Source organism: Hemiscyllium ocellatum, chromosome 29 (assembly GCF_020745735.1).
Source record: "Hemiscyllium ocellatum isolate sHemOce1 chromosome 29, sHemOce1.pat.X.cur, whole genome shotgun sequence".
NCBI classification, from domain to species: domain Eukaryota; kingdom Metazoa; phylum Chordata; class Chondrichthyes; order Orectolobiformes; family Hemiscylliidae; genus Hemiscyllium; species Hemiscyllium ocellatum.
This window is the reverse complement of record NC_083429.1, coordinates 55,762,244-55,783,954: the sequence shown is the minus strand read 5'-3', so window position 1 is coordinate 55,783,954 and position 21,711 is coordinate 55,762,244. Positions and strand designations below refer to the sequence as shown.

General features: G+C 49.4%; 1 protein-coding gene across 1 annotated transcript in view; it reads left to right on the top strand.

Annotated features, from left to right (window-relative positions):
• The first annotated feature begins 7,513 nt into the window (after positions 1-7,513).
• hoatz (HOATZ cilia and flagella associated protein) overlaps positions 7,514-21,711 on the top strand; it is a 64,380-nt gene continuing 50,182 nt past the window's right edge. The window contains exons 1-2 of the mRNA XM_060846985.1: positions 7,514-7,842; positions 10,394-10,432. Of these exons, the coding sequence (XP_060702968.1) occupies positions 7,539-7,842; positions 10,394-10,432 (343 nt within the window). The 5' untranslated portion in view covers positions 7,514-7,538. The remainder of the gene's footprint in view (positions 7,843-10,393; positions 10,433-21,711) is intronic.

The window sequence follows — 21,711 nt, the reverse complement described above, 5'->3', positions numbered from 1 at the left end:
TCATCTAGACATCTAGAGAGAATTCGTGTGGAAAACTCGTCCATTTATTTATGTTTAAAAGTAAGAAAATCCAATCCGGTTTGTCCTCAGGAGGAGCTGTGGGAACTGTGAGAGTGAGGTTTATTCTGTAAACTTGCTCAGTTTAAAATGGGGAGCGGGATCGAACCGACTGCAGCTGGTCACCTGGTGAACTCCATGTTAACCTGTCTGTGTTTCTTACTCAGGTTAGCAGCTGCCGTTAACGGAGCGGCCCGGGGCGGAGAGGGAGGGGGACCCGGGGGGTGGGGGAGAGACCCGGGGGGGGGGAGAGACCCGGGGGGGGGGAGGAGAGGGACCCGGGGGGGTGGAGGAGAGGGACCCGGGGGGGTGGGGGAGAGACCGGGGGGGGGAGAGGGGGAGAGACCCGGGGGAGAGGGAATGGGGGAGAGGCCCGGGGGGTGGAGGGAATGGGGGAGAGGCGGGGGGGTGGTGGAGGGAATGGGAGAGAGTCCCGGGGGGGGGAGGGAATGTGGGAGAGTCCCGGGGGGGAGGGAATGGGGGAGAGGCGGGGGGGGGGTAAGGGAATGGGGGAGAGTCCCGGGGGGGAATGGGGGAGAGGGGGTTGGGATGGAATGGGGGAGAGGCGGGGGGGTGGGAATGGGGGGGGGGGAGGCCGGGGGGTTGCGGGAGGGGCCTGGTTTGCAGGCAGTGTAGTTAGCTGATTGCCAGTGGGATTGGGACAATCGCTACTCACACTACCATCAAAACAGGCCGGCTATCTGCAGCAGCCCCTCCCCCAGCAGGCGGATCCCCACCCCCCGTACCCCCCCACCTCCCTACCCCACCCCCACTCACCCTCACCCGCACCCCCAACCCCCACCCTCACCCCCAACCCCGACCCTCACCCTCACCCCCAACCCCCACCCTCACCCCCAACCCTCACCCCCAACCCTCACCCCAACCCTCACCCCAACCCTCACCCCCAACCCTCACCCCCAACCCTCACCCCAACCCTCACCCTCACCCCCAACCCCAACCCTCACCCCCACCCTCACCCCCACCCTCACCCCCCCCCCCCCAATCCACGGGAATACCGGCACCTCACCCTCAGCCCACCCCCTTCCCACGGCAGCCCGCTCGCTCCCGCTCTGGAATAGCTTCTTCCCCTGGATTTCCAGTTCCTTGGAAAAGTTTGCCCATTTCCCGGGAGGATGTCCTTCTCCAGGGATAGAGTTTGTCAGATGGGGACCAGGGAGCGGTTCGGGCTGGACTCTGACTGAGGGTCCAACTCGGGAATCAGGGGCTAGTCCTGGGGCTGGCTCTGGCTTCGGCTGAACAAAGGCCCCCACTTGATCAGTTTTACAAGTTCATTTCGTGGAGTTTACTCTGACATTGTGGGGAAATGTGAAATGTTTTCTGTCGAATAAAAACTGAAAGAACTGCGGATGCAGAAAGTAAGAACAGAAATGGCTGGAAAAACTCAGCAGGTCTGGCAGCATCTAGAGAGAGAAAGCAGAGTTAGTGTTTCCCAGAGGAAGGGTCGCCGGATCTGAAACATTCACTCTGATTTCTCTCTCTAGATGCTGCCAGAGCTGCTGAGCTTTTCCAGCAATTTCTGTTTTTGTTTATTTCTTGTATCGAATTAACTGTCAGGGTTTCTTCGGCAAAATGTTACTGGTTACATCTCGGCAGAGCCCGGTAATATTAATATTAATATTAATGATGAAACGGTGTGGGAGATGTTTGGTCCCGGAGCACGGGGGGGTTAGGGTTCACATCTTGGGTCTGTCTTTCCCGCCACGGTCGGATTCCGTGTCGGTTTCGCTGCTGGACTCCAGTGTCTGTTGTATTTAGTAAACGCCTGGTTGCCAGGCAGTGTAGTTAGCTGATTGGTAACCGCTAACCAAGCAATCACTAACCACACAGCCAGGTGAACAGGTGGCTCTCGCAGCTCGGAAGGAGGAAGGGGCCGGACGGTGACACACCCTGCAACCCACCGAGTTAGCACCAACTCCAGGATCCGAACTTCAACAACTCCGTCCGCTTTAAATCCTTCTTCCCTTTTTTGAAAAGGGAGTCGCCTTCCTACATCTGATTTCTGTTGGTGAGAGTGTTGACGTCTGATTGAGAATGAAAGAGGGGGACTTGTCGATTTTTGTTCACTCAGTGTAATGTGTGAAAATAAAAAGAACACAACCCCTCTGTATTAATGAGCTGATTCGGAGCTCAGCATAAGGTCAGTGGCAAAAGCAGAAGTTGCTGGAAAAGCACAGCAGGTCAGGCAGTTTCTGTGCAGAGAAATCAGGGTTCAAGTGACTCCCCCCCAGCGCAAGGTCACTGGCCCAGGTCAACTTGGAAATGTAACCTTTGAAGATTTTCTCTGGGAAACCATCAGGAAAAACAGCAGCAGCGGGAATGGGAATAGGAATTAGGGGTGGGATGGGGAGGGGAGGGGGGAATAAGAATTGGGATGGGGACAGAAGAGGGCGGGAGCTGGGATTGGGGTGGGCGGGTGGGACAAGGGGATAGGGATTGGGATGGAACAGGAGGTGGGACAAGGCTTGGGATGGGGCAGTAGGGGAGGGAACAGGGATTGGGATTGTGATGGGCGAGAGGGGAAAAGGAATAGGGATTAGGTTGGGCGGGAGGTGAAATGGGATTGGGATGGGGGCAGGAGGGGGAATTGGGATAGCGATAGAGCAGGAGCGGTAGAGAGGGAAATTCCGCAGTTTTCCGCAGACTATCGATAATGGGGGGCTACTGGACGGACTCAAAGCCACAGATTCCAAGGCTCGCAGCCGGACACCCCTTCCTGTCCGGGCCATGCCCACCCTGAATATTTCTCCACTTGCTGCTGGGGTTGATAAAGCGTAACCCGAGTCTCTTTCAGAGGCTAAGTTTTCCGTGAAAGCGAATTCCAGGGAACATTCCGTTCGGCTTTAAGTTTAGACCCTTGCTGCGAGTTTGGCGGAAATATCGGCAATGGGGCGGGATTTTGGGACAAGCGGATGTTTTTGGAACTTGCATAAATCAGAAGAAAGACGTGCATTTCTCTAGCGCCTTCCCCATCTCAAGGTATCCCAACGCTTTTTACAATCAACAGCATATTTCATGAAGCGTGCTCTGTGTAATAGATCCACAAGCCTGACCACCCCGGCCGACCCATTGTCTCAGCATGCTCCTGCCCCACTGAACCCATCTCTGCCTACCTCGACATTGTCCTATCCCCCCTAGTCCAGGAACTCCCCAACTACGTTCGAGACACCACCCACGCCCTCCATCTCCTCCAAGACTTCCTTTTCCTGGCCCACAACGCCTCATCTTCACCATGGATATCCAATCCCTCTACACCTCCATCTGCCATGACCAGGGCCTCCAAGCCCTCCGTTTTTTCCCCTCCCGACGTCCCCAACAGTACCCTTCCACCGACACTCTCATTTGTTTGGCCGAACTGGTCCTCACCCTTAACAATTTCCCCTTTGAATCCTCCCACTTCCTCCAGACCAAAAGGGTAGCCATGGGCACACGTATGGGCCCCAGCTATGCCTGTCTCTTTGTTGGCTACGTAGAACAGTCCATCTTCCATAATTACACCAGTACCACTCCCCACCTCTTCCTCTGCTACATTGGTGACTGCATTGGCTGAGCAATTCATCAACTTCACCAACACATTCCACCCTGACCTTAAATTTACCTGGACCATCTCTGACACCTCCCTCCCCTTCCTGGACCTCTCCATCTCCATTACTGATGACCAACTTGATATTTTTTACAAACCCACCGACTCCCACAATTATCTGGATTACACCTCTTCCCACCCTACCTCTTGCAAAAATGCCATCCCGTATTCCCAATTCCTCCGCCTCCGCCGTATCTGCTCCCAGGAGGACCAGTTCCACCACAGAACACACCAGATGGCCTCCTTCTTTAGAGACAGCAATTTCCCTTCCCACGTGGTTAAAGATGCCCTCCAACGCATCTCGTCTGCATCCCACACCTCCGCCCTCAGACCCCACCCCTCCAACCGTAACAAGGACAGAACGCCCCTGGTGCTTCCCTACCACCCTACCAACCTTCGCATAAACCAAATCATCCGCTGACATTTCCGCCACCTCCAAAAAGCCCCCACCACCAGGGATATATTTCCCTCCCCACCCCTTTCCACCTTCCGCAAAGACCGTTCCCTCTGTGACTACCTGGTCAGGTCCACTCCCCCCTACAACCCACCCTCCCATCCTGGCACCTTCCCCTGCCATCGCAGGAACTGTAAAACCTGTGCCCACACCTCCTCCCTCACCTCTATCCAAGGCCCTAAAGGAGCCTTCCACATCCATCAAAGTTTTACCTGCACATCCACTAATATCATTGATTGTATCCGTTGCTCCCGATGCGGTCTCCTCTACATTGGGGAGACTGGATGCCTCCTAGCAGAGCGCTTTAGGAACATCTCCGGGACACCCGCACCAATCAACCACACCGCCCCGTGGCCCAACATTTCAACTCCCCCTCCCACTCTGCCAAGGACATGGAGGTCCTGGGCCTCCTTCACCACTGCTCCCTCACCACCAGACGCCTGGAGGAAGAATGCCTCATCTTCCACCTCGGAACACTTCAACCCCAGGGCATCAATGTGGACTTCAACAGTTTCCTCATTTCCCCTTCCCCATCTCACCCTAGTTCCAAACTTGCAGCTCAGCACTGTCCCCATGACTTGTCCTACCTGCCTATCTTCCTTTCCACCTATTCACTCCACCCTCCTCCCTGACCTATCACCTTCATCTCCTCCCCACACTCACCTATTGTACTCTATGCTACTTTCTCCCCACCCCTACCCTCCTCTAGCTTATCTCTCCACGCTTCAGGCTCTCTGCCTTTATTCCTGATGAAGAGCTTTTGCCCGAAACGTCGATTTTCCTGCTCCTCGGATGCTGCCTGAACTGCTGTGCTCTTCCAGAACCACTAATCCAAAATCTGCAGTCATTGCTTTTACCTAATAACGTGTATAATCATTCTACAGCACAGGGAAGTGGCTGTCACTTGTGCACAGCAGGATCCCATCCCTAACAATGTAGCGCTGACCAGATCCCCAATTCAGGGATTGAAAGAAATATTGACCAGGACGTAAGCAGATCGCCGCTGCTCTTGTTCAGAACAGTGAGAGCGCATTTTGGATTGCGATTTAATCCTGATGATAAAGATAGTTTACAATCAGCCTTTCCCCACACCTGAAACCCTTCTTCCACTATACCCGCTAATCAATACAGACAGGCTGATACATGTATCTGTAAATGCTGAGTGAGTGTTTGCTCTCATCGCTATGACAGGCGTCAGAGGGGTGGTTGATAGTTTTCCAGTACATCGAACTACAGAAAGGTAAACACATCTACGAAACAAATACAAAGGTTGCAAGAACAGGACAGAAGCTGAAGATTCTTTCCAGAATAACTGATTTCCTGGCCTATTCCCACCTCACCCTCTCTCAATATCGTCCCCTTAACACCCAACTCCACTCTCACTGCCAATCCACAAGGCACAAATCAGGAGTGTGACGGAATATTCCCCATTTGCCTGGATGGATTCAGCTCCAACAACACTCAAGAAGCTTGACATCATCCAGGTCAAAGCAGTCGCTTGATTGGCATAACATCCACAAGCGTCTACTCCGTGCCCCACCGATGTTCAGTAGCAGCAGTGTGCATTATTTACAAGTTGCTCTGCAGAAATTCACCAAAATCCTCAAAAACCTACCAAACCCATGACCACTTCCATCTAGAAGGACAAAGGCAGCAGATACATGGTGCACCAGCAAGTTATAGGAAGGATTTCGAGGGGATATGGACCAAGTGCTGGCAAATGGGATTGAATTAATTTGGGATATTTGATTGGCATGGATGAGTTGGATGGAAGGGGTCTGTACATCTCTATGCTTCTGTGCTGTGCATCTCTATGACTAAATCTCACACACACTGAGACTATACCACCAATCCTGAGTCAAAATGCGTGATTCAATATGATCGAGCTCAATACCCAAATCCTGCCCTTCCACTATATCCCTTGATCCATTTAGCCATAAGAACCTTCTTGAAGACACATAATGTTTTGGCCTCAACAATTTTCTGTGGTAGTAAATTCATGAGGCTCAGGCATAGAAGAAATTTCTTCTAATGTTTCATCTCATCCTAAACTCTAACGCCTGGTTCTGGACTCCCCTGCAGTAGACTTGTCAAGCACCATTTCCATTTTGTAAATCCATACAGACTTTGTTTGATTTTACCACTGTTTTGTAAGTGCTCTGTGATAAAATCCTTGATAATAAACTTGAGCATATTGCTCACTATCTACAATTTTTCTGTTTTGCACTCTACCTCCCAAGCGATACCAATGTGAGTCTTTCGTTCCCAGTTGTGCCATTTTCTCATGAAGCTTCCTAAATTGTTGTTGGGAACGAGTTCACGGAAGGAACTGTGTGTGAGAAAACAAGAAATGAGGGGACCTTTAATCCTGTTCTGAAAGCTGAAAAGTTGATAATATTTTACCGCCAATATATTAATATTATAAAGCAAAGAATTTCGGATGCAGGAAATTTGAAACAGAAACGGAAGTTACTGGAGAGACTCAGCAGGTCTGGCAGTATCTGTGCAGAGGAAGCAGAGTTTATTTTTCGAGTCTGGAGACTCTTTATGAAAACGGGGTAGTAGACAGGCAGCTCAGCAGATGGAAGGGTATTTATTTCTGCCTCAGTAATTGATGGGCACCTATAACCCAGCAGAAAGTGAGGACTGCAGCCGCTGGAGATCAGAGCTGCGGGTGTGTTGCAGCAGGTCAGGCAGCATCCGAGGGGCAGGAGAGCCGGTGTTCCGGGCATGACCCTGCGTGAGGGATCAGCCCCTGCCTCTCACACTCTCCATGGGAGTGATGATGGGGAGGTGCCGGTGCTGGGCTGGAGTGGACAAGGTCAGAATAAAACACCCCAGCGGGTTATGGTCAGCCTAGGTCAGACAAGGTCAGACAAGGTCAGAGGTTAAAGCACACGCTGTCGGAGCGCTGCCCTCCCCCTGGTTTGGTGTGATGCCTGATCCTGACACACACACAGACAGACACAGAGACACAGACACACACAGACACACACACACAGACACACACACACACAGACACAGACACACACACAGACACACACACAGACATACACAGACACAGAGACACAGACACACACAGACACACACACACAGACACACACACACACAGACACAGACACACACACAGACACACACACAGACACACACACACACAGACACACACAGACACACCCACACACACACAGACACACACACAGACACCATGCCAGCCGGGCCGTGTCTCAATAATGGCATTTACTGTTTAATTCAACTCTCATTCCAAGAGAAAGTGGTGGCTGTTTCCCAGGACAGTCCCCGGACTCCTGGCCGTTGCCATGGAGAGGCCTCGGGCCGTTGCCATGGAGAGCCGCGGACTTCTGGTCGTTGCCATGGAGACGCCTCGGGCCGTTGCCATGGAGAGCCCCCAGACGCTTGGCCGTTGCCATGGAGAGGCTTCGGGCCGTTGCCATGGAGAGCCCCCGGACTCCTGGCCGTTGCCACGGGGTTTCCCCAGGCCCGGGCATGGCGGAGGAGCCAGCTCCGGCCTCGGGCTCGGGTCCGGGTCCGGAGGCTGAGGACCGCTCCAGGTACACCGTGTTCACCGGCTCCGCGGCTGAGGACGTGGCCTACGCCAAAGTGTTCTGGAGCTCGCTGTCCCTGCAGCCGCCGCTGGAGTCCCGCCTGGTGTCCGGGGACATCAAACAGCGCCTCAAGGTGGCACAGGCCCCGGGGCACGGCCGCTGCACAGGTCAGGCCGGGGGGCGGGGGTAAGGGACACTGACCCGGGGGGGAGGGTGGGGCGCTGACCCGGGGGGGAGGGTGGGGCGCTGACTGAGGGCACTGGGCACTGACTGGGGACATTGGTCACTAACCGGGACATTGGTCACTGACCGGGGTCATTGGGCACTGACCGGGACATTGGGCACTAACCGGGACATTGGGCACTGACCGGGGTCATTGGTCACTGACTGGGCCATTGGGCACTGGCTGAGGGCATTGGTCACTGACTGGGACATTGGGCACTAACTGGGGACATTGGGCACTGACTGGGGTCATTGGGCACTGACTGGGATATTGGACACTGACCGGGGACATTGGGCACTGACTGGGATATTGGGCGCTGACTGGGACATTGGTCACTGACCGGGATCATTGGGCCATAGACTGGGGCATTGGGCACTGACTGGGACATTGCGCACTGATCGGGGTCATTGGTCATTGACTGGGGTCATTGGTCATTGACTGGGGTCATTGGGCACTGACCGGGGGCATTGGTCACTGACCAGGGACATTGGACCATTGAGCACTGACCAGGGACATTGGTCATTGACTGGGGTCATTGGGCACTGACTGGGGTCATCGGGCACTGATCGGGACATTGGGCACTGACTGGGACATTGGGCACTGACTGAGGGCATTGGTCACTGACTGGGACATTGGGCACTGACTGAGGGCATTGGTCACTGACTGGGACATTGGGCACTGACTGAAGGCATTGGGCACTGACTGAGGGGATTGGGCGCTGACTGGGACATTGGGCGCTGACTGAGGGCATTGGGCACTGACCAGGGACATTGGGCCATAGACTGGGGCATTGGGCACTGACCGGGGACATTGGGCACTGACTGGGACATTGGACACTGACTGAGGACATTGGGCACTGACCGGGGACATTGGGCACTGACTGGGACATTGGGCACTGGCTGAGGGCATTGGGCACTGACTGGGACATTGGACACTGACCGGGGTCATTGGTCACTGACTGGGACATTGGGCACTGGCTGAGGACATTGGTCACTGACTGGGACATTGGGCACTGGCTGAGGGCATTGGGCACTGACTGGGGACATTGGACACTGACTGGGACATTGGGCACTGACCGGGGACATTGGGCACTGACTGGGATATCGGGCGCTGACTGGGACATTGCGCACTGATCGGGGTCATTGGTCATTGGCTGGGGTCATTGGTCATTGACTGGGGTCATTAGGCACTGACCAGGGGCATTGGTCACTGACCAGGGACATTGGACCATTGAGCACTGACCAGGGACATTGGTCATTGACTGGGGTCATTGGGCACTGACTGGGGTCATCGGGCACTGATCGGGACATTGGGCACTGACTGGGACATTGGGCACTGACTGAGGGCATTGGTCACTAACTGAGGGCATTGGTCACTGACTGGGACATTGGTCACTGACTGAGGGCATTGGTCACTGACTGGGACATTGGGCACTGACTGAGGGCATTGGTCGCTGACTGGGACATTGGTCACTGACTGAGGGCATTGGTCACTGACTGGGACATTGGGCACTGACTGGGGACATTGGGCACTGGCTGGGGACATTGGTCACTGACTGAGGGCATTGGGCACTGACCGGGGACATTGGGCCATAGACTGGGGCATTGGGCACTGACTGGGACATTGGTCACTGACTGAGGGCATTGGGCACTGACCGGGGACATTGGGCCATAGACTGGGGCATTGGGCACTGACTGGGACATTGGGCACTGACTGGGACATTGGGCACTGACCGGGGACATTGGGCACTGACTGGGATATTGGGCGCTGACTGGGACATTGGTCACTGACTAAGGGCATTGGTCACTGACCGGGGTCATTGGGCCATAGACTGGGGCATTGGGCACTGACTGGGGGCATTGGGCACTGACCAGGGACATTGGACTATTGAGCACTGACCAGGGACATTGGTCATTGACTGGGGTCATTGGGCACTGACTGGGAGCATTGGGCACTGACCAGAGACATTGGGCTATTGAGCACTGACCAGGGACATTGGTCATTGACTGGGGTCATTGGGCACTGACTGGGGGCATTGGGGACTGACTGGGGGCATTGGGGACTGACTGGAGCATTGATTGGGCCATTGAGCACTGACCAGGGACAATGGGCACTGACTGGCGCATTGAGGACTGACTGAGGCATTGGGCACTGATTGGGGCATTGATTGGGCCATTGAGTACTGACCAGGGACATTGGTCATTGACTGGGGTCATTGGGCACTGACTGGAGCATTGATTGGGCCATTGAGCACTGACCAGGGACAATGGGCACTGACTGGCGCATTGAGGACTGACTGAGGCATTGGGCACTGATTGGGGCATTGATTGGGGCATTGAGCACTGACTGGGGTCACAAACTGGGGGCACTGACCCATAGGAGATATTGATCAGGGCACAGGCTAGTGGCACAGGCCGGGGCAATGGGCACTGACTGGAGAAGGAAATGTTCAGTCTGCCGATAAAACATTCACTAACTTTTTTTTAATCTTCCAGTTCAGTGCTGTCATTGTCAACCAACCCAGGAAGACATCAGTAAGTTACAGCTCCTGTGTCACCCAGCTTAACATATAACTTCTCCTGGACCTCAGTATCTTTCAAATATTTGCTTTATTAATTGGTGCCATGACCAGGCCGCATTGTGCAGCTGAATCTTTCCTTAGATTTGGTTTGGGAGTGAGTGAACTATCAGTGACTGAGCCAGGAAAAGATAGAGGGAATTTGTAGCAAACACAGAAAGGGAGGCAAGGTGCTGCATTTGGGAAAGGCAAATCAGGGCAGGACTTTTCCACTTAATGGTAGAGTCCTGGGTGTGTTGTTGAAGAAAGAGAACATGGAGTGCAGGTACAAAGTTCCTTGACAATTAATTTGCAGCTAGACAGGATAGTGAAGAAGTGTTTGGTATGCTTGCTGTAATTGGTCATTGCATTGAGAATGGGCGTTAGTTGATCCCGAAGGATCTGTTTACATGCTGTACATCTCTATGACTCTACGTTGCAGTTGTACGGGCATTAGTTGGGCCACAATTGGAGTACTGTGTGCAATTTTGGTCTCCCTGCTATAGGAAGTGAAACTTGAAAGGGTTCCGAAAAGATTTACAAGGGTGTTGTCAGGGTTGGAGGGAGAGGCTGAATAGGCCAGAGCCATTTTCCCACGGTAGTGGACTCCAAAACTGGAGAGCATAGGTTTAAGGTGAGAGGGCCAGTAATGAAAGGGTTTGAGCTTGTCATGCTGTGCTGTTTTCCTGCTGGGGTGACAGTGGAGCGACAACTGGAAATTTAGCAAATTTGCGTATTTACTTCAGGTTGTATTGTCGTCAAAAATGCACAGAGCAGTTTTCAAAGTGGCTATTTTCTCAAATCACATGCCATAAGATGATGAGATATGGGGGCAGAATTAGGTCATTCAGACCATGAACTCTGATCTACTGTTCAATCATGCTTGTATACTTCTCAACCCCATTTCCGTGCTTTCTCCCTGTAATATTTGATCAGAAAAGATTTGCAAGGATTTAAAGGTTTTAAAGAGTTATTTAGTTGTGGATGTGGATACTGCTGACCGGCCAACATCTATTGCCCATATCTAGTTGCCCTTGAGAAGGTGGTGGTGACTTGCTTTCTTGAGTTGCTGCAGTCCACTTGCTTTTGGTTGATCCACAATACCCTTAGAGAGAGAATTCCAGGATTTTGACCCAGCGATAATGGAGGAATGGTAATATATTTCCAAGTTGAAAGTGTGTTGCTGGGAAAGCACAGTAGGTCAGGCAGCATCCGAAGAGCAGGAGAGTTGGTGTTTCGGGCATAAGCTTCGTCAGGAATCCTGATGAATGGCTTATGTCCGAAACGTCAATTCTCCTGCTCCTCAGAGGCTGCCTGACCTACTGTGCTTTCTCAGTAACACACTCTTGACTCTGATCTTCAGCATCTGCAGTCCTTACCTTCTCTTCCTGATATATTTCCAATTCAGGATGGTGAGTGGTTTGGAAGGGAACTTGAAGGAGGTGGTGTTTTCATTTATCTATCACCCTTTCCCTTCTAGATGGAAGTAGCTGTGGGTTTGGAAGGTGCTGCCTGAGATAAAAACAATGACTGCAGATGCTGGAAACCAGATTCTGGATTAGTGGTGCTGGAAAAGCACAGCAGTTCAGGCAGCATCTGAGGAGCTGTAAAATCGACGTTTCGGGCAAAAGCCCTTCATCAGGAATACAGCAGGCGCTGCCTGAGGATCTTTGGTGAGTTTCTTTAGTGCATCTTGTAGATAGTACACATTGCTGCTACTGAGTGTCGCTGATGGAGGGAGTGGATTTGGTGCCAATCAAGTGGGCTGCTTTCTCTTTAACACTCCTGATTTGTGCCTTGTAGATAGTGGACAGGCTCCGGGGAGTCAGGAGGTGAGTTGTTACTTGGCGCAGTATTCCTAGCCTCTGACCTGCTCTTGTAGTCACTGTATTTATGGGTGAGTGCAGTTGAGGTTCTGGTTAATAATCCCCAGGATGTTGCTACTGGGAGATTCAGAGATGGTAACACCATTGAATGTTAAGGGGCGGCGGTGATTAGATTGTCTCTTATTGGTGATGGTCATAGCTTGGCATGTTTGTGACATGAATGCTACTGTCCAGATCTTGTTGCTTTGAACATGGACTGCTTCAGTATCTGAGGAGTTGTGAATGGTGCTGAACATTGTGCAATCATCAGCGAACATTCCCACTTCTGACCTTATGATAGAGGGAAGGTCTTTGATGAAACAGCTGAAGATGAATGGGCCTGGGACACTACCCTGAAGAACTCCTGCAGGGATGTCCTGGAATTGAGATAACTAATCTCCAAGAACCACGACCATCTTCCTATGTGCCAGGTCTGACTCTAACCGAGAGAGAGATTGCCCCCTGATACCTAGCGTGGCTCCTTGATGCCCCACTGGGTCAAATGCAGCATTGATGTTAAGGGCTGTCTCTCTCCCTCCCCCCTGGAATCCACCTCTTTTGTCCATGTTTGAACCAAGGCTATAATGAGGTCAGGAGCTGAGTGGCCCTGGGGGAACCCAAACTGGGCATCACTGAGCAGGTTATTACTGAGCAGGTGCTGCTTGATAGCACTGTTGATGACACCTTCCATCACTTTACTGATGATCGAGAGTAGACTGATGGGGCGGTAATTGGCTCATTTGGATTTGTCCTGCTTTTTATGTCCAGGACATACCTGGGTAATGTTCCACATTGTCGGGTAGGTATCAGTGTTGTAACTGGGCTGGAACAGTTTGGTTAGGGGCACAACAGGTTCTAGAGCACAAGTCTTCAGTACTATTGCCAGAATGTTGTCAGGGCCCATAGCCTTTGCAGTATCCAGTGTCTCCAGCTGTTTCTTAATGTTACATGGTGTGAATTGAATTGGCTGAAGCCTGGTATCTGTGATGCTGGGGGCCGCGGGAGGAGGCCAAGGTAGGTCATCTACTTGGTATTTCTGGCTGAAGATTGCTGTGAAAGCTACAGCCTTATCTTTTGCCCTGATGTGCTGGGCTCCTCCATCATTGAGGATGGGGATATTTGTGGAGCTTCCTCCTCCAGGGAGTTGTTTAATTATCCACCACCATTCACGACTGGATGTGGCTGGACTGCAGAGCTTAGATCTGATCCATTGGTTGTGGGATCGCTGAGCTTATGTTGTTTGACACGCTTCAACTGGTTGACATCTCATCTTCAGGTTTGCCTGGTGCTGCCTCAGGCAGGCCCCCCTACTCTCTCCATTGAACACGGGTTGATCCCCTGGCTTGATGGTAATGGTTGAGTGGGGGATATGCCGGGCCATGAGGTTACAGATTGTGCTGGAGTACAGTTCTGCTGCTGTTGATGGCCCACAGTGCCTCGTGGATGCCCAGTCTTGAGTTGCTAGATCTGTTCAAAGTCTGTCCCATTTAACACGGTGTTAGTGCCACACAACATGATGGTGGTCACTCTCAATATGAAGGTGAGACTTTGTCTCCACAAGGATAGTGTGGTGGTCACTCCTACCAATACTGTCATGGACAGACGTATCCGCAGCCAGCAGATTTGTAAGAATGAGGTCAAGAATGTTTTCCCTCTTGTTAGTTCCCTCACCACTTGCCGCAGAGCCAGTCTAGCAGTTATGTCCTTGAAAGCTGCAGTTGTACCAACTCGAACAGTAGTACTGCTGCTGAGCCGTTCTTGATGATGGACATTGAAATCCCCCACTCAGAGTATGCCTTATGCCCTCGCCATTCTCAGTGCTTCCTCTAAGTGTTGTTCAATGTAGAGGAGTATCGATTCATTAGCTCAGGGAGGACGGTACATGGTAATCAGCAGGAGGTTTCCTTGCCCATATTTAACCTGAAGCCACAAGACTTAATGGAGTCTGGCGTCAATGTTGAGGATCCCCAGAGCAACTCCCTCTTGACTGTGCTGCCTCCTCTGCTGGGTTTGTCCTGCTGGTGTCCTGCTCAGGACATATCCAGAGATGGTGATGGTGGTATCTGGGACATTGTCTGTAAGGTACGATTCTGTGAGTATGACTGTATCAGGCTATTTCTTGACTAGTCAGTGAGATGGCTTTCCCAATGTTGACAGTAGCCCCAGATGTTAGTGAGGCGGACTGCGCAGGGTTGATAGGGCTGTTTCTATTAGTAAAAAGTGAGGTCTGCAGATACTGGAGATCAGAGCTGAAAATGTGTTGCTGGTTAAAGCGCAGCAGGTCAGGCAGCATCTAAGGAACAGGAAATTCGACGTTTCGGGCACAAGCCCTTCATCAGGATGCCTGTAGGCGGCCTGTACTTGCGGAACGTTTCAGAGAACACCTCTGGGACACCCGGACCAACCAACCCAATCACCCCGTGGCTCAACACTTCAACTCCCCCTCCCACTCCACCAAGGATATGCAGGTCCTTGGACTCCTCCATCGCCAGACCATAACAGCACAACGGTTGGAGGAAGAGCGCCTCATCTTCCGCCTGGGAACCCTCCAACCACAAGGGATGAACTCAGATTTCTCCAGTTTCCTCATTTCCCCTCCCCCCACCTTGTCTCAGTCAAATCCCTCGAACTCAGCACCACCTTCCTAACCTGCAATCTTCTTCCTGACCTCTCCGCCCCCACCCCACTCCAGCCTATCACCCTCACCTTGACCTCCTTCCATCTATCGCATCTCCATCACCCCTCCCCCAAGTCCCTCCTCCCTACCTTTTATCTTAGCCTGCTGTACACACTTTCCTCATTCCTGAAGAAGGGCTTATGCCCGAAACGTCGAATTTCCTGTTCCTTGGATGCTGCCTGACCTGCTGCGCTTTTCCAGCAACACATTTTCAGCTCTGATCTCCAGCACCTGCAGTCCTCACTTTCTCCTCTGTTCCCTCAGGCCCTAGTGTCTCCTTTGAGTTAAAAGCATCTTCTCCACATCCACTCTATCCAGGCTTCTCAGGATTCTGTAAGTTTCAGTGAGATCCCCCTAATCCTTCTCAACTGCATTGAGTACAGACCCAGAGTCCTCAACTGCCCAAAGTGCCCAAATGCTACCAACTAACCATGAAAACAAGGACATGTCCATAGGCCACCCTGTTGGCTTGGCCTACCCCACAACTTACCTAACTTTTTCGATTCAAATATTATCTAGCCAAGAATCCTGAATGAATTGATGCACACTTTACTTAACCAATGAAGCACTGTGAAATCAATAAATTTAATATTTTCAAAGTACTTATATGAATATAGTTTGGAAATCTATTCAAGCTGGCTGGGTACTAAGTTGCGAATCAGTCAAAAATCACCACCAGAGGGTGCAGTTTACAGTGCTATACAAAATTAATCATTCACATCTTCCAGTGCCATCAGGGAGGGAGGCTCTAAACTGCAGGACTTCAAGATTTTATCAGGGCTTTTTTTGAGTCCACAGCAAGGTTATAGCAGATAGCATCCTCAGAATTCCCTCACCAACTCATTGCCTCTGCATCATCTATTTCTGAAATCCTCAACTACGTTTATGTTACCACTGAACCCAGCTCTTCTGTTATTCTCCTGGCATGCCCTCCCATCATCCTGCCTTCACATTGTTGAGTCTGTCCAAAGCTGAGGTGCCTGGATTCTAATTCTCAGGCATTCTGCTGAGGCTTCTCCGATGTCCACTGACCCGCATTCAATTCTGGTTCAGTAGCTTCAGTTTAAAAGAATTTCATCATCATGTTCAAATTTTCTCATGGACTTCTCCTTCAATCCCTGTAACCTCTCAGAGCTCGTAAGTTCTTCTTGATCTCTCATGTTTTGTACCTCAATATTCAGCAGTCAAGGCGCTGTTTTATGGAATTCCTTCCCCTAAACCTTTTAAATGCCTCCTCAGAACCTTCTCTCACCAAGCTTTTAGTCACCTATCCTAGTATCTCCTCTTGGACTCAATTTATTCTTGTCTCATGCACCTTAGAACATTTTATTATGTTAGACATGTTGTCTCAATGCAACTTGTTACTGCACAGATCTGTAGTACGATGTGATTTGGATCAAAGACGAAGCATTGTGGCAGATTGTAAATGTAGATTTCTGCTTCGCTAGTAAGTATTGTGAGACTGTGCTCTAACTCACTGTATTGTCAGTTTGGATCAATTGCTGCCTCTGGGTTTGTATAATGTGGATTCAAACCTGAATGCAGGTCGTGAGATTACATATAAACACAATGCTGCTGAAGATATAATGGGAGGTGAACTACGCAGGATGAACTACATAGTCCAGTGCTATTGTAAGAAGGAAGACTTACATCTATGTAGCACTTTTCATGATTTCAGGAACTCCCTAAACCCTTTACAGATAGTTAAAAATGTTTGAAATATAGTCAATGTTGTAATGTAGGAAATGTGACAGCAGATTTGCACACAGCTAGCTCCCACAAACAGCAAAGTGATGATTGCTTTTTGGGTGCTAATTGATAATGAACATGAGGTAACCTCCAAACTTTTGTTTAAAATAATTCATGGAATCTCCCGAGGGAGACAGATACAGCCTTGGTGAAATGTCTCATTTGAAAGAGAGCAGTTATTAATGTTCAGTGCTCCCTGCGTTTTGCTTTGGAATTTTAATTTAGAAATTGTGCTGGAGCCCTGCAGCAAGAGTTGAACCCATTTTTCTTTAGTCAGATTTCTATCGAGGTGGGTACAGCTGGCGTACTGTATTGATGATGGAGCTACTCTAGGAAAATGTTAAACCAACTCCAGTCCTGATATTCTAGTGGAGCTTTTTGAAGAAATGAAGGAATTCTTCTGGTATCTTGGTTCTGGTGTCCTGGGCAACATTCTTTTCCCCATTTATCACCACCAAAGCATTAACTATTTATTAATTTTATTTACAATTTGATCATTCTATGTAAAAACAAAAGTTCATGATTCGCAACAAAAATACATCCCAGTGAGAAAGATGGATTCCAGGAAGAGGGTAAGCCAAGCTTGGTTAACCAAGGGAATTAAGGATAGCATCAAATTAAAAGAAAAAATCTACAACATCTTAAGTCAGAGTGTTGATTAAATTATAAAAAAAACACCAAAAGATGAACAAGAAAATTAAAAAAGAGGAGAAAAAAATACTTTGAAGGTAAATTTGCAAGTAATAGCAAGGCAACTTTAACACCCTTTTTTTAAATATATAAAAAGGATAAGCAAAGCCAACGAGAATGAGGCTGGGGAAAAATAATGGGGAACCAGGAAATAGCAAAAGAGTTGACTAATGTTTCAAGATTGAAGTCACCAATAGCATTCCAAGAATAATAAATAATCAAGAGCAAAAAGGGGAGAGGAAATAAATATAATAACCATTACCAGAGAAAAAAATGCTCTTGGGAAACTAATGGGGCTAAAAGCCAATCTGTCCCCTGAGCCTGATGAAATACATCATAGATATTAAAAGAAGTAGCTACAAAGATAGCGGGTGCTCTGGTTGTAATCTTCCAAGAATCCTAACAATCACAGTCACAGAGATGTACAGCATGGAAACAGTCCTTTCAGTTTGACACTTCCATTCCAAACAGATATCCTAAACTGATCTAGTATGATTTGCCAGCATTTGGCCCATATCTCTCTTTAACCCTTCCTATTCATATACTCATTCTGATGCCTTTCAAACATTGTTATTGTGTCACCCTCCGTCTCCTCTCGCAGCTCAGACCATTACAGGTATTATTATTATCATCTGTGTGAAAATGTCGCCATCCTCAGAGGATTGGAAAACTGCCAGTGTCCATGTGGAGACAAAGGTCTGCCTTTACATCGTGTTGTGTGGCACTATCACTGTGTTAAATGGGACAGACTTCAAACAAATCTGGCAACTTAAGGCTAGGCATCTATGAGGCACTGTGCGCCATCAACAGCAACAGAATTCTACTCCAGCACAATCTGTAACCTCATGGCCCAGCATATCCCCCACTCAACCATTACCATCAAGCCAGGGGATCAACCTGGGTTCAATGGAGAGTGCAGGAGGGTATACCAGGGGTGGCAGGCATACCAGAAAATGAGGTGTCAACCTGGACTATAGAATCCCTACAGCGCAGAAACAGGCCATTTGGCCCAACAAGTCCACACCAACTCATCAAAGAGCATCCCACCTAGACTCAGCCCCCTCCCCTATCCCTGTAACCCTGCATTTCCCATGGGTAATTGACCTAACCTACACATTTTTGGACTGTGGGAGGAAACCCATGCAGACACAGAGAGAAACAGATAGTAGCCTGAGGCTGGAATTGAACCCAGGTGCCTGGTGCTCTGAGGCAGCGGTGCTAACCACTGAGCTACTGGGACTATTTGAATCTCAAACAGCATAAGCAGCAAGTGATAGACAGAGCTAAGTGATCCCACAATCAACAGATCAGATCTAAGTTCTGCAGACCTGCCACATCTGGTCATGAATGTGGTAGGCAATTAGAATAGAATAGACGAATAGAGTATGCTTTATTGTCAATATAAAATACAGTGAAAAGTGTGTACTATCCCCATACCGGGGCACCGTTCACATTAACTTACAATAGAATTTAAAAGAAGAAAACTTAGAGAGTCCAACTTTTCCTTCTCCACTGCTACACCATGCTGCAGCTAGTTTCCCGCTCCAGGCTTCCCAGTCCACACCATTCCCCTGTCAGTGTTCCGCTCCAGGCTTCCTGCCTACGCCATGTTGCTGCCACGGGCCCACTGCACACAGAAGGAAAAGTCTCAATCCAGGCTTCACAGGCCGACTGACTGACTCTGTTAGTGAGTTTCACGGTGCTCCTGAAGAAGCTGCCTCCTATTGACTAGCTCTCTCTATCATGTACGTTTGAGAAAAAAAGGGGAAGAAGTAAAAATAAAATTTTTTAAAAATGCAGACAAAGAGGACAAGCCTGGGCACAGGAGCCCATGTGCTGCTTACTCTGCTGCTGCCATCTTGGGCTTAATCACTGAAGAAGGAGGTACAACAAATATGCACATGCTCAATGATGGAAGAGTCCAGCACAGCAGTGCCTAAGATAAAGTTGAAGCATTCACAGTAATCCTCAGTCAGAAATAGAGTGGATGATCAATCTCGGCCTCCGCCAGTCATTCCCAGCATCACAAATACCAATCTTCAGCCAATTTGTTTCACTCAACGTGTTATTAGAGGGCATAGGTTTAGGGTGAGAGGGGAAAGATATAAAAGGGACCTAAGGGGCAACTTTTTCATGCAAAGGGTGGTACTTGTATGGAATGAGCTGCCAGAGGAAGTGGTGGAGGCTGGTACAATTGCAATATTTAAAAGGTATCTGGATGGATATATGAATAGGAAGAGTTTGGAGGGATATGGGCCAGGTGCTGGCAGGTGGGGTATTGGGTTGGGATGTGTGGTTGGCATGGACGGGTTGGACTGAAGGGCCTGTTTCCATGCTGTATATCTCTATGACTCTAAGCTGTTGGAGGCACAGGAAACTGCAAAGGCACTGGACCTTGACAACATTTCACTAACAGTACTGAAGACATCTGCTGCAGAACGTGGCTGCTTGTATAGCCAAGCTGTTCCAGTACAGTTAGAACACCAGCATCTACCTGACATTGTGAAAACTTGCCCAGTTATGTCCTGTGCGCAGAAATGCAGGGCAGATGCAACCTGGTCATTATCACCTCACCAGTATACTCTTGATCATCAGTGAAGTGATGGAAGGTGATTTAAACAGCATCTTCTCAGCAGTAACCTGCTCAGTGACGCCCAGCTTGGTTTCCACCAGGGCCACTCAGCTCCTTGGTTCAATAATGGAACAAAAAGCTGAATTCCAGTGGTGAGGTGAGAGTGACAGTCCTTGACATCAAGGTCACATTTGCTGGATTTTGGCAATGGGAATGGTGGGGGTTGGGTGGTGGTGGTGGGGGGGTGGGGGGGGGGGGGGGGTTGCGGTGAGGTGCAAACTCTCCTCTGGTTGGAGTGATAATTGGCACATTGGAATGTAGTTGTGGTTGTTGGAGGTCAGTCATCTCAGCTCCACAATATCTCTACAGGAGCTCCTAGGCCCAACACTTTCAGCTGCATCATCAATAACCTTCTTTCATTACAGAGTTTAGATCAGAGTGGTGCTGGAAAAGCACAGCAAGTCAGGCAGCATTCGAGGAGCAGGAAAATTGATGTTTTGGGCAAAAGCCCTTCATCTTTCATTACAGGCCAGAAGTGGAGATGTTCACTGCTGATTACACAATGTTCAGCACTATTTGTGACTCCTCAGATACTGAAGCAGTCCATATACTAATCAACAAGATTGGACAATATCCGGTGTGACAATGCTGTCACTTTAAAAAAGGTTATTTTGTGTTGAGTTTTTTTGTTGAGAAGTTGGAAAGGCAGAGGTGCTGCAGTGACTACTGCAGACGGCCGAAGTCAACAATTAGGAGGCTTTTAGGATGTCTTTTAGAACAAGTTGTAACAATGGAAGGGGGAGTGGCCAGTTCTCTCAGATTAGGCATTCTGGTTTTTGTAGCTGTGACAGTCAGAAGCTGTTTGGGTCTCAGAATGGTTGGATTCCCAGCTGCTACTTTTTTTCTGAAATCTGTTTTGATGTTATTTCCTCCTAGATTGAAAACTGCATGTAAGAATCTGTGTCAGAATTTACCTTTTTGGCAAGGTATATGTTAATGGGAAGTTACTGTATTGGGACAGTTAGTAATAGATACTGTATCTATCATTTGGTTAAGTTTTCAAATGGTTAGGTTATTCTAAATTCCTCTTTTGTTTGTATTTTAACTATAATATTTGAATAAATTTTGTTTAGCTTAACGTTGAATAGTTTGACCAGTCACATCACATCTGGAACACACACTTCACATCTATCTTTAAAATAAGAAAAAGTTACGGTTAGGCTATCTTCTTGAATTATTTTGAGAGGGTCTGGTCAGGTTTGGACTGACAAATAGCAAGAAAAATGCCAAGCAATGACCGTCTCCAATCAGAATAAATCTAATCACTGTCCCTTGACATTCAGCAGTGTTACTATCACTGAATCCACCACTATCAGCATCCTGGAGGTTATCATTGACCAGAAACTCATCTGAACTTCCCACATAAACACAGTGGCTACGAGAGTGGGTCAGAGCCTAGGAATGCTGTGGTGAATAAATCATCCCCCCCGGATTGTTGCAGCTCCAACTCTCATGAAGCTTGACACCATCCAAGACAAAGCGACTGACTTGATTAGCACCTCATTCACAAACATTCACTGCCTCCATTATTGATGCTCAGTAACAGCACTGTATACTATTCACAGAAGCACTGCAGAAATTCACCAAAGATGCTCAGACAACACCTTTCAAACCATGACCACGACCATCTCAAAGGACAAGGG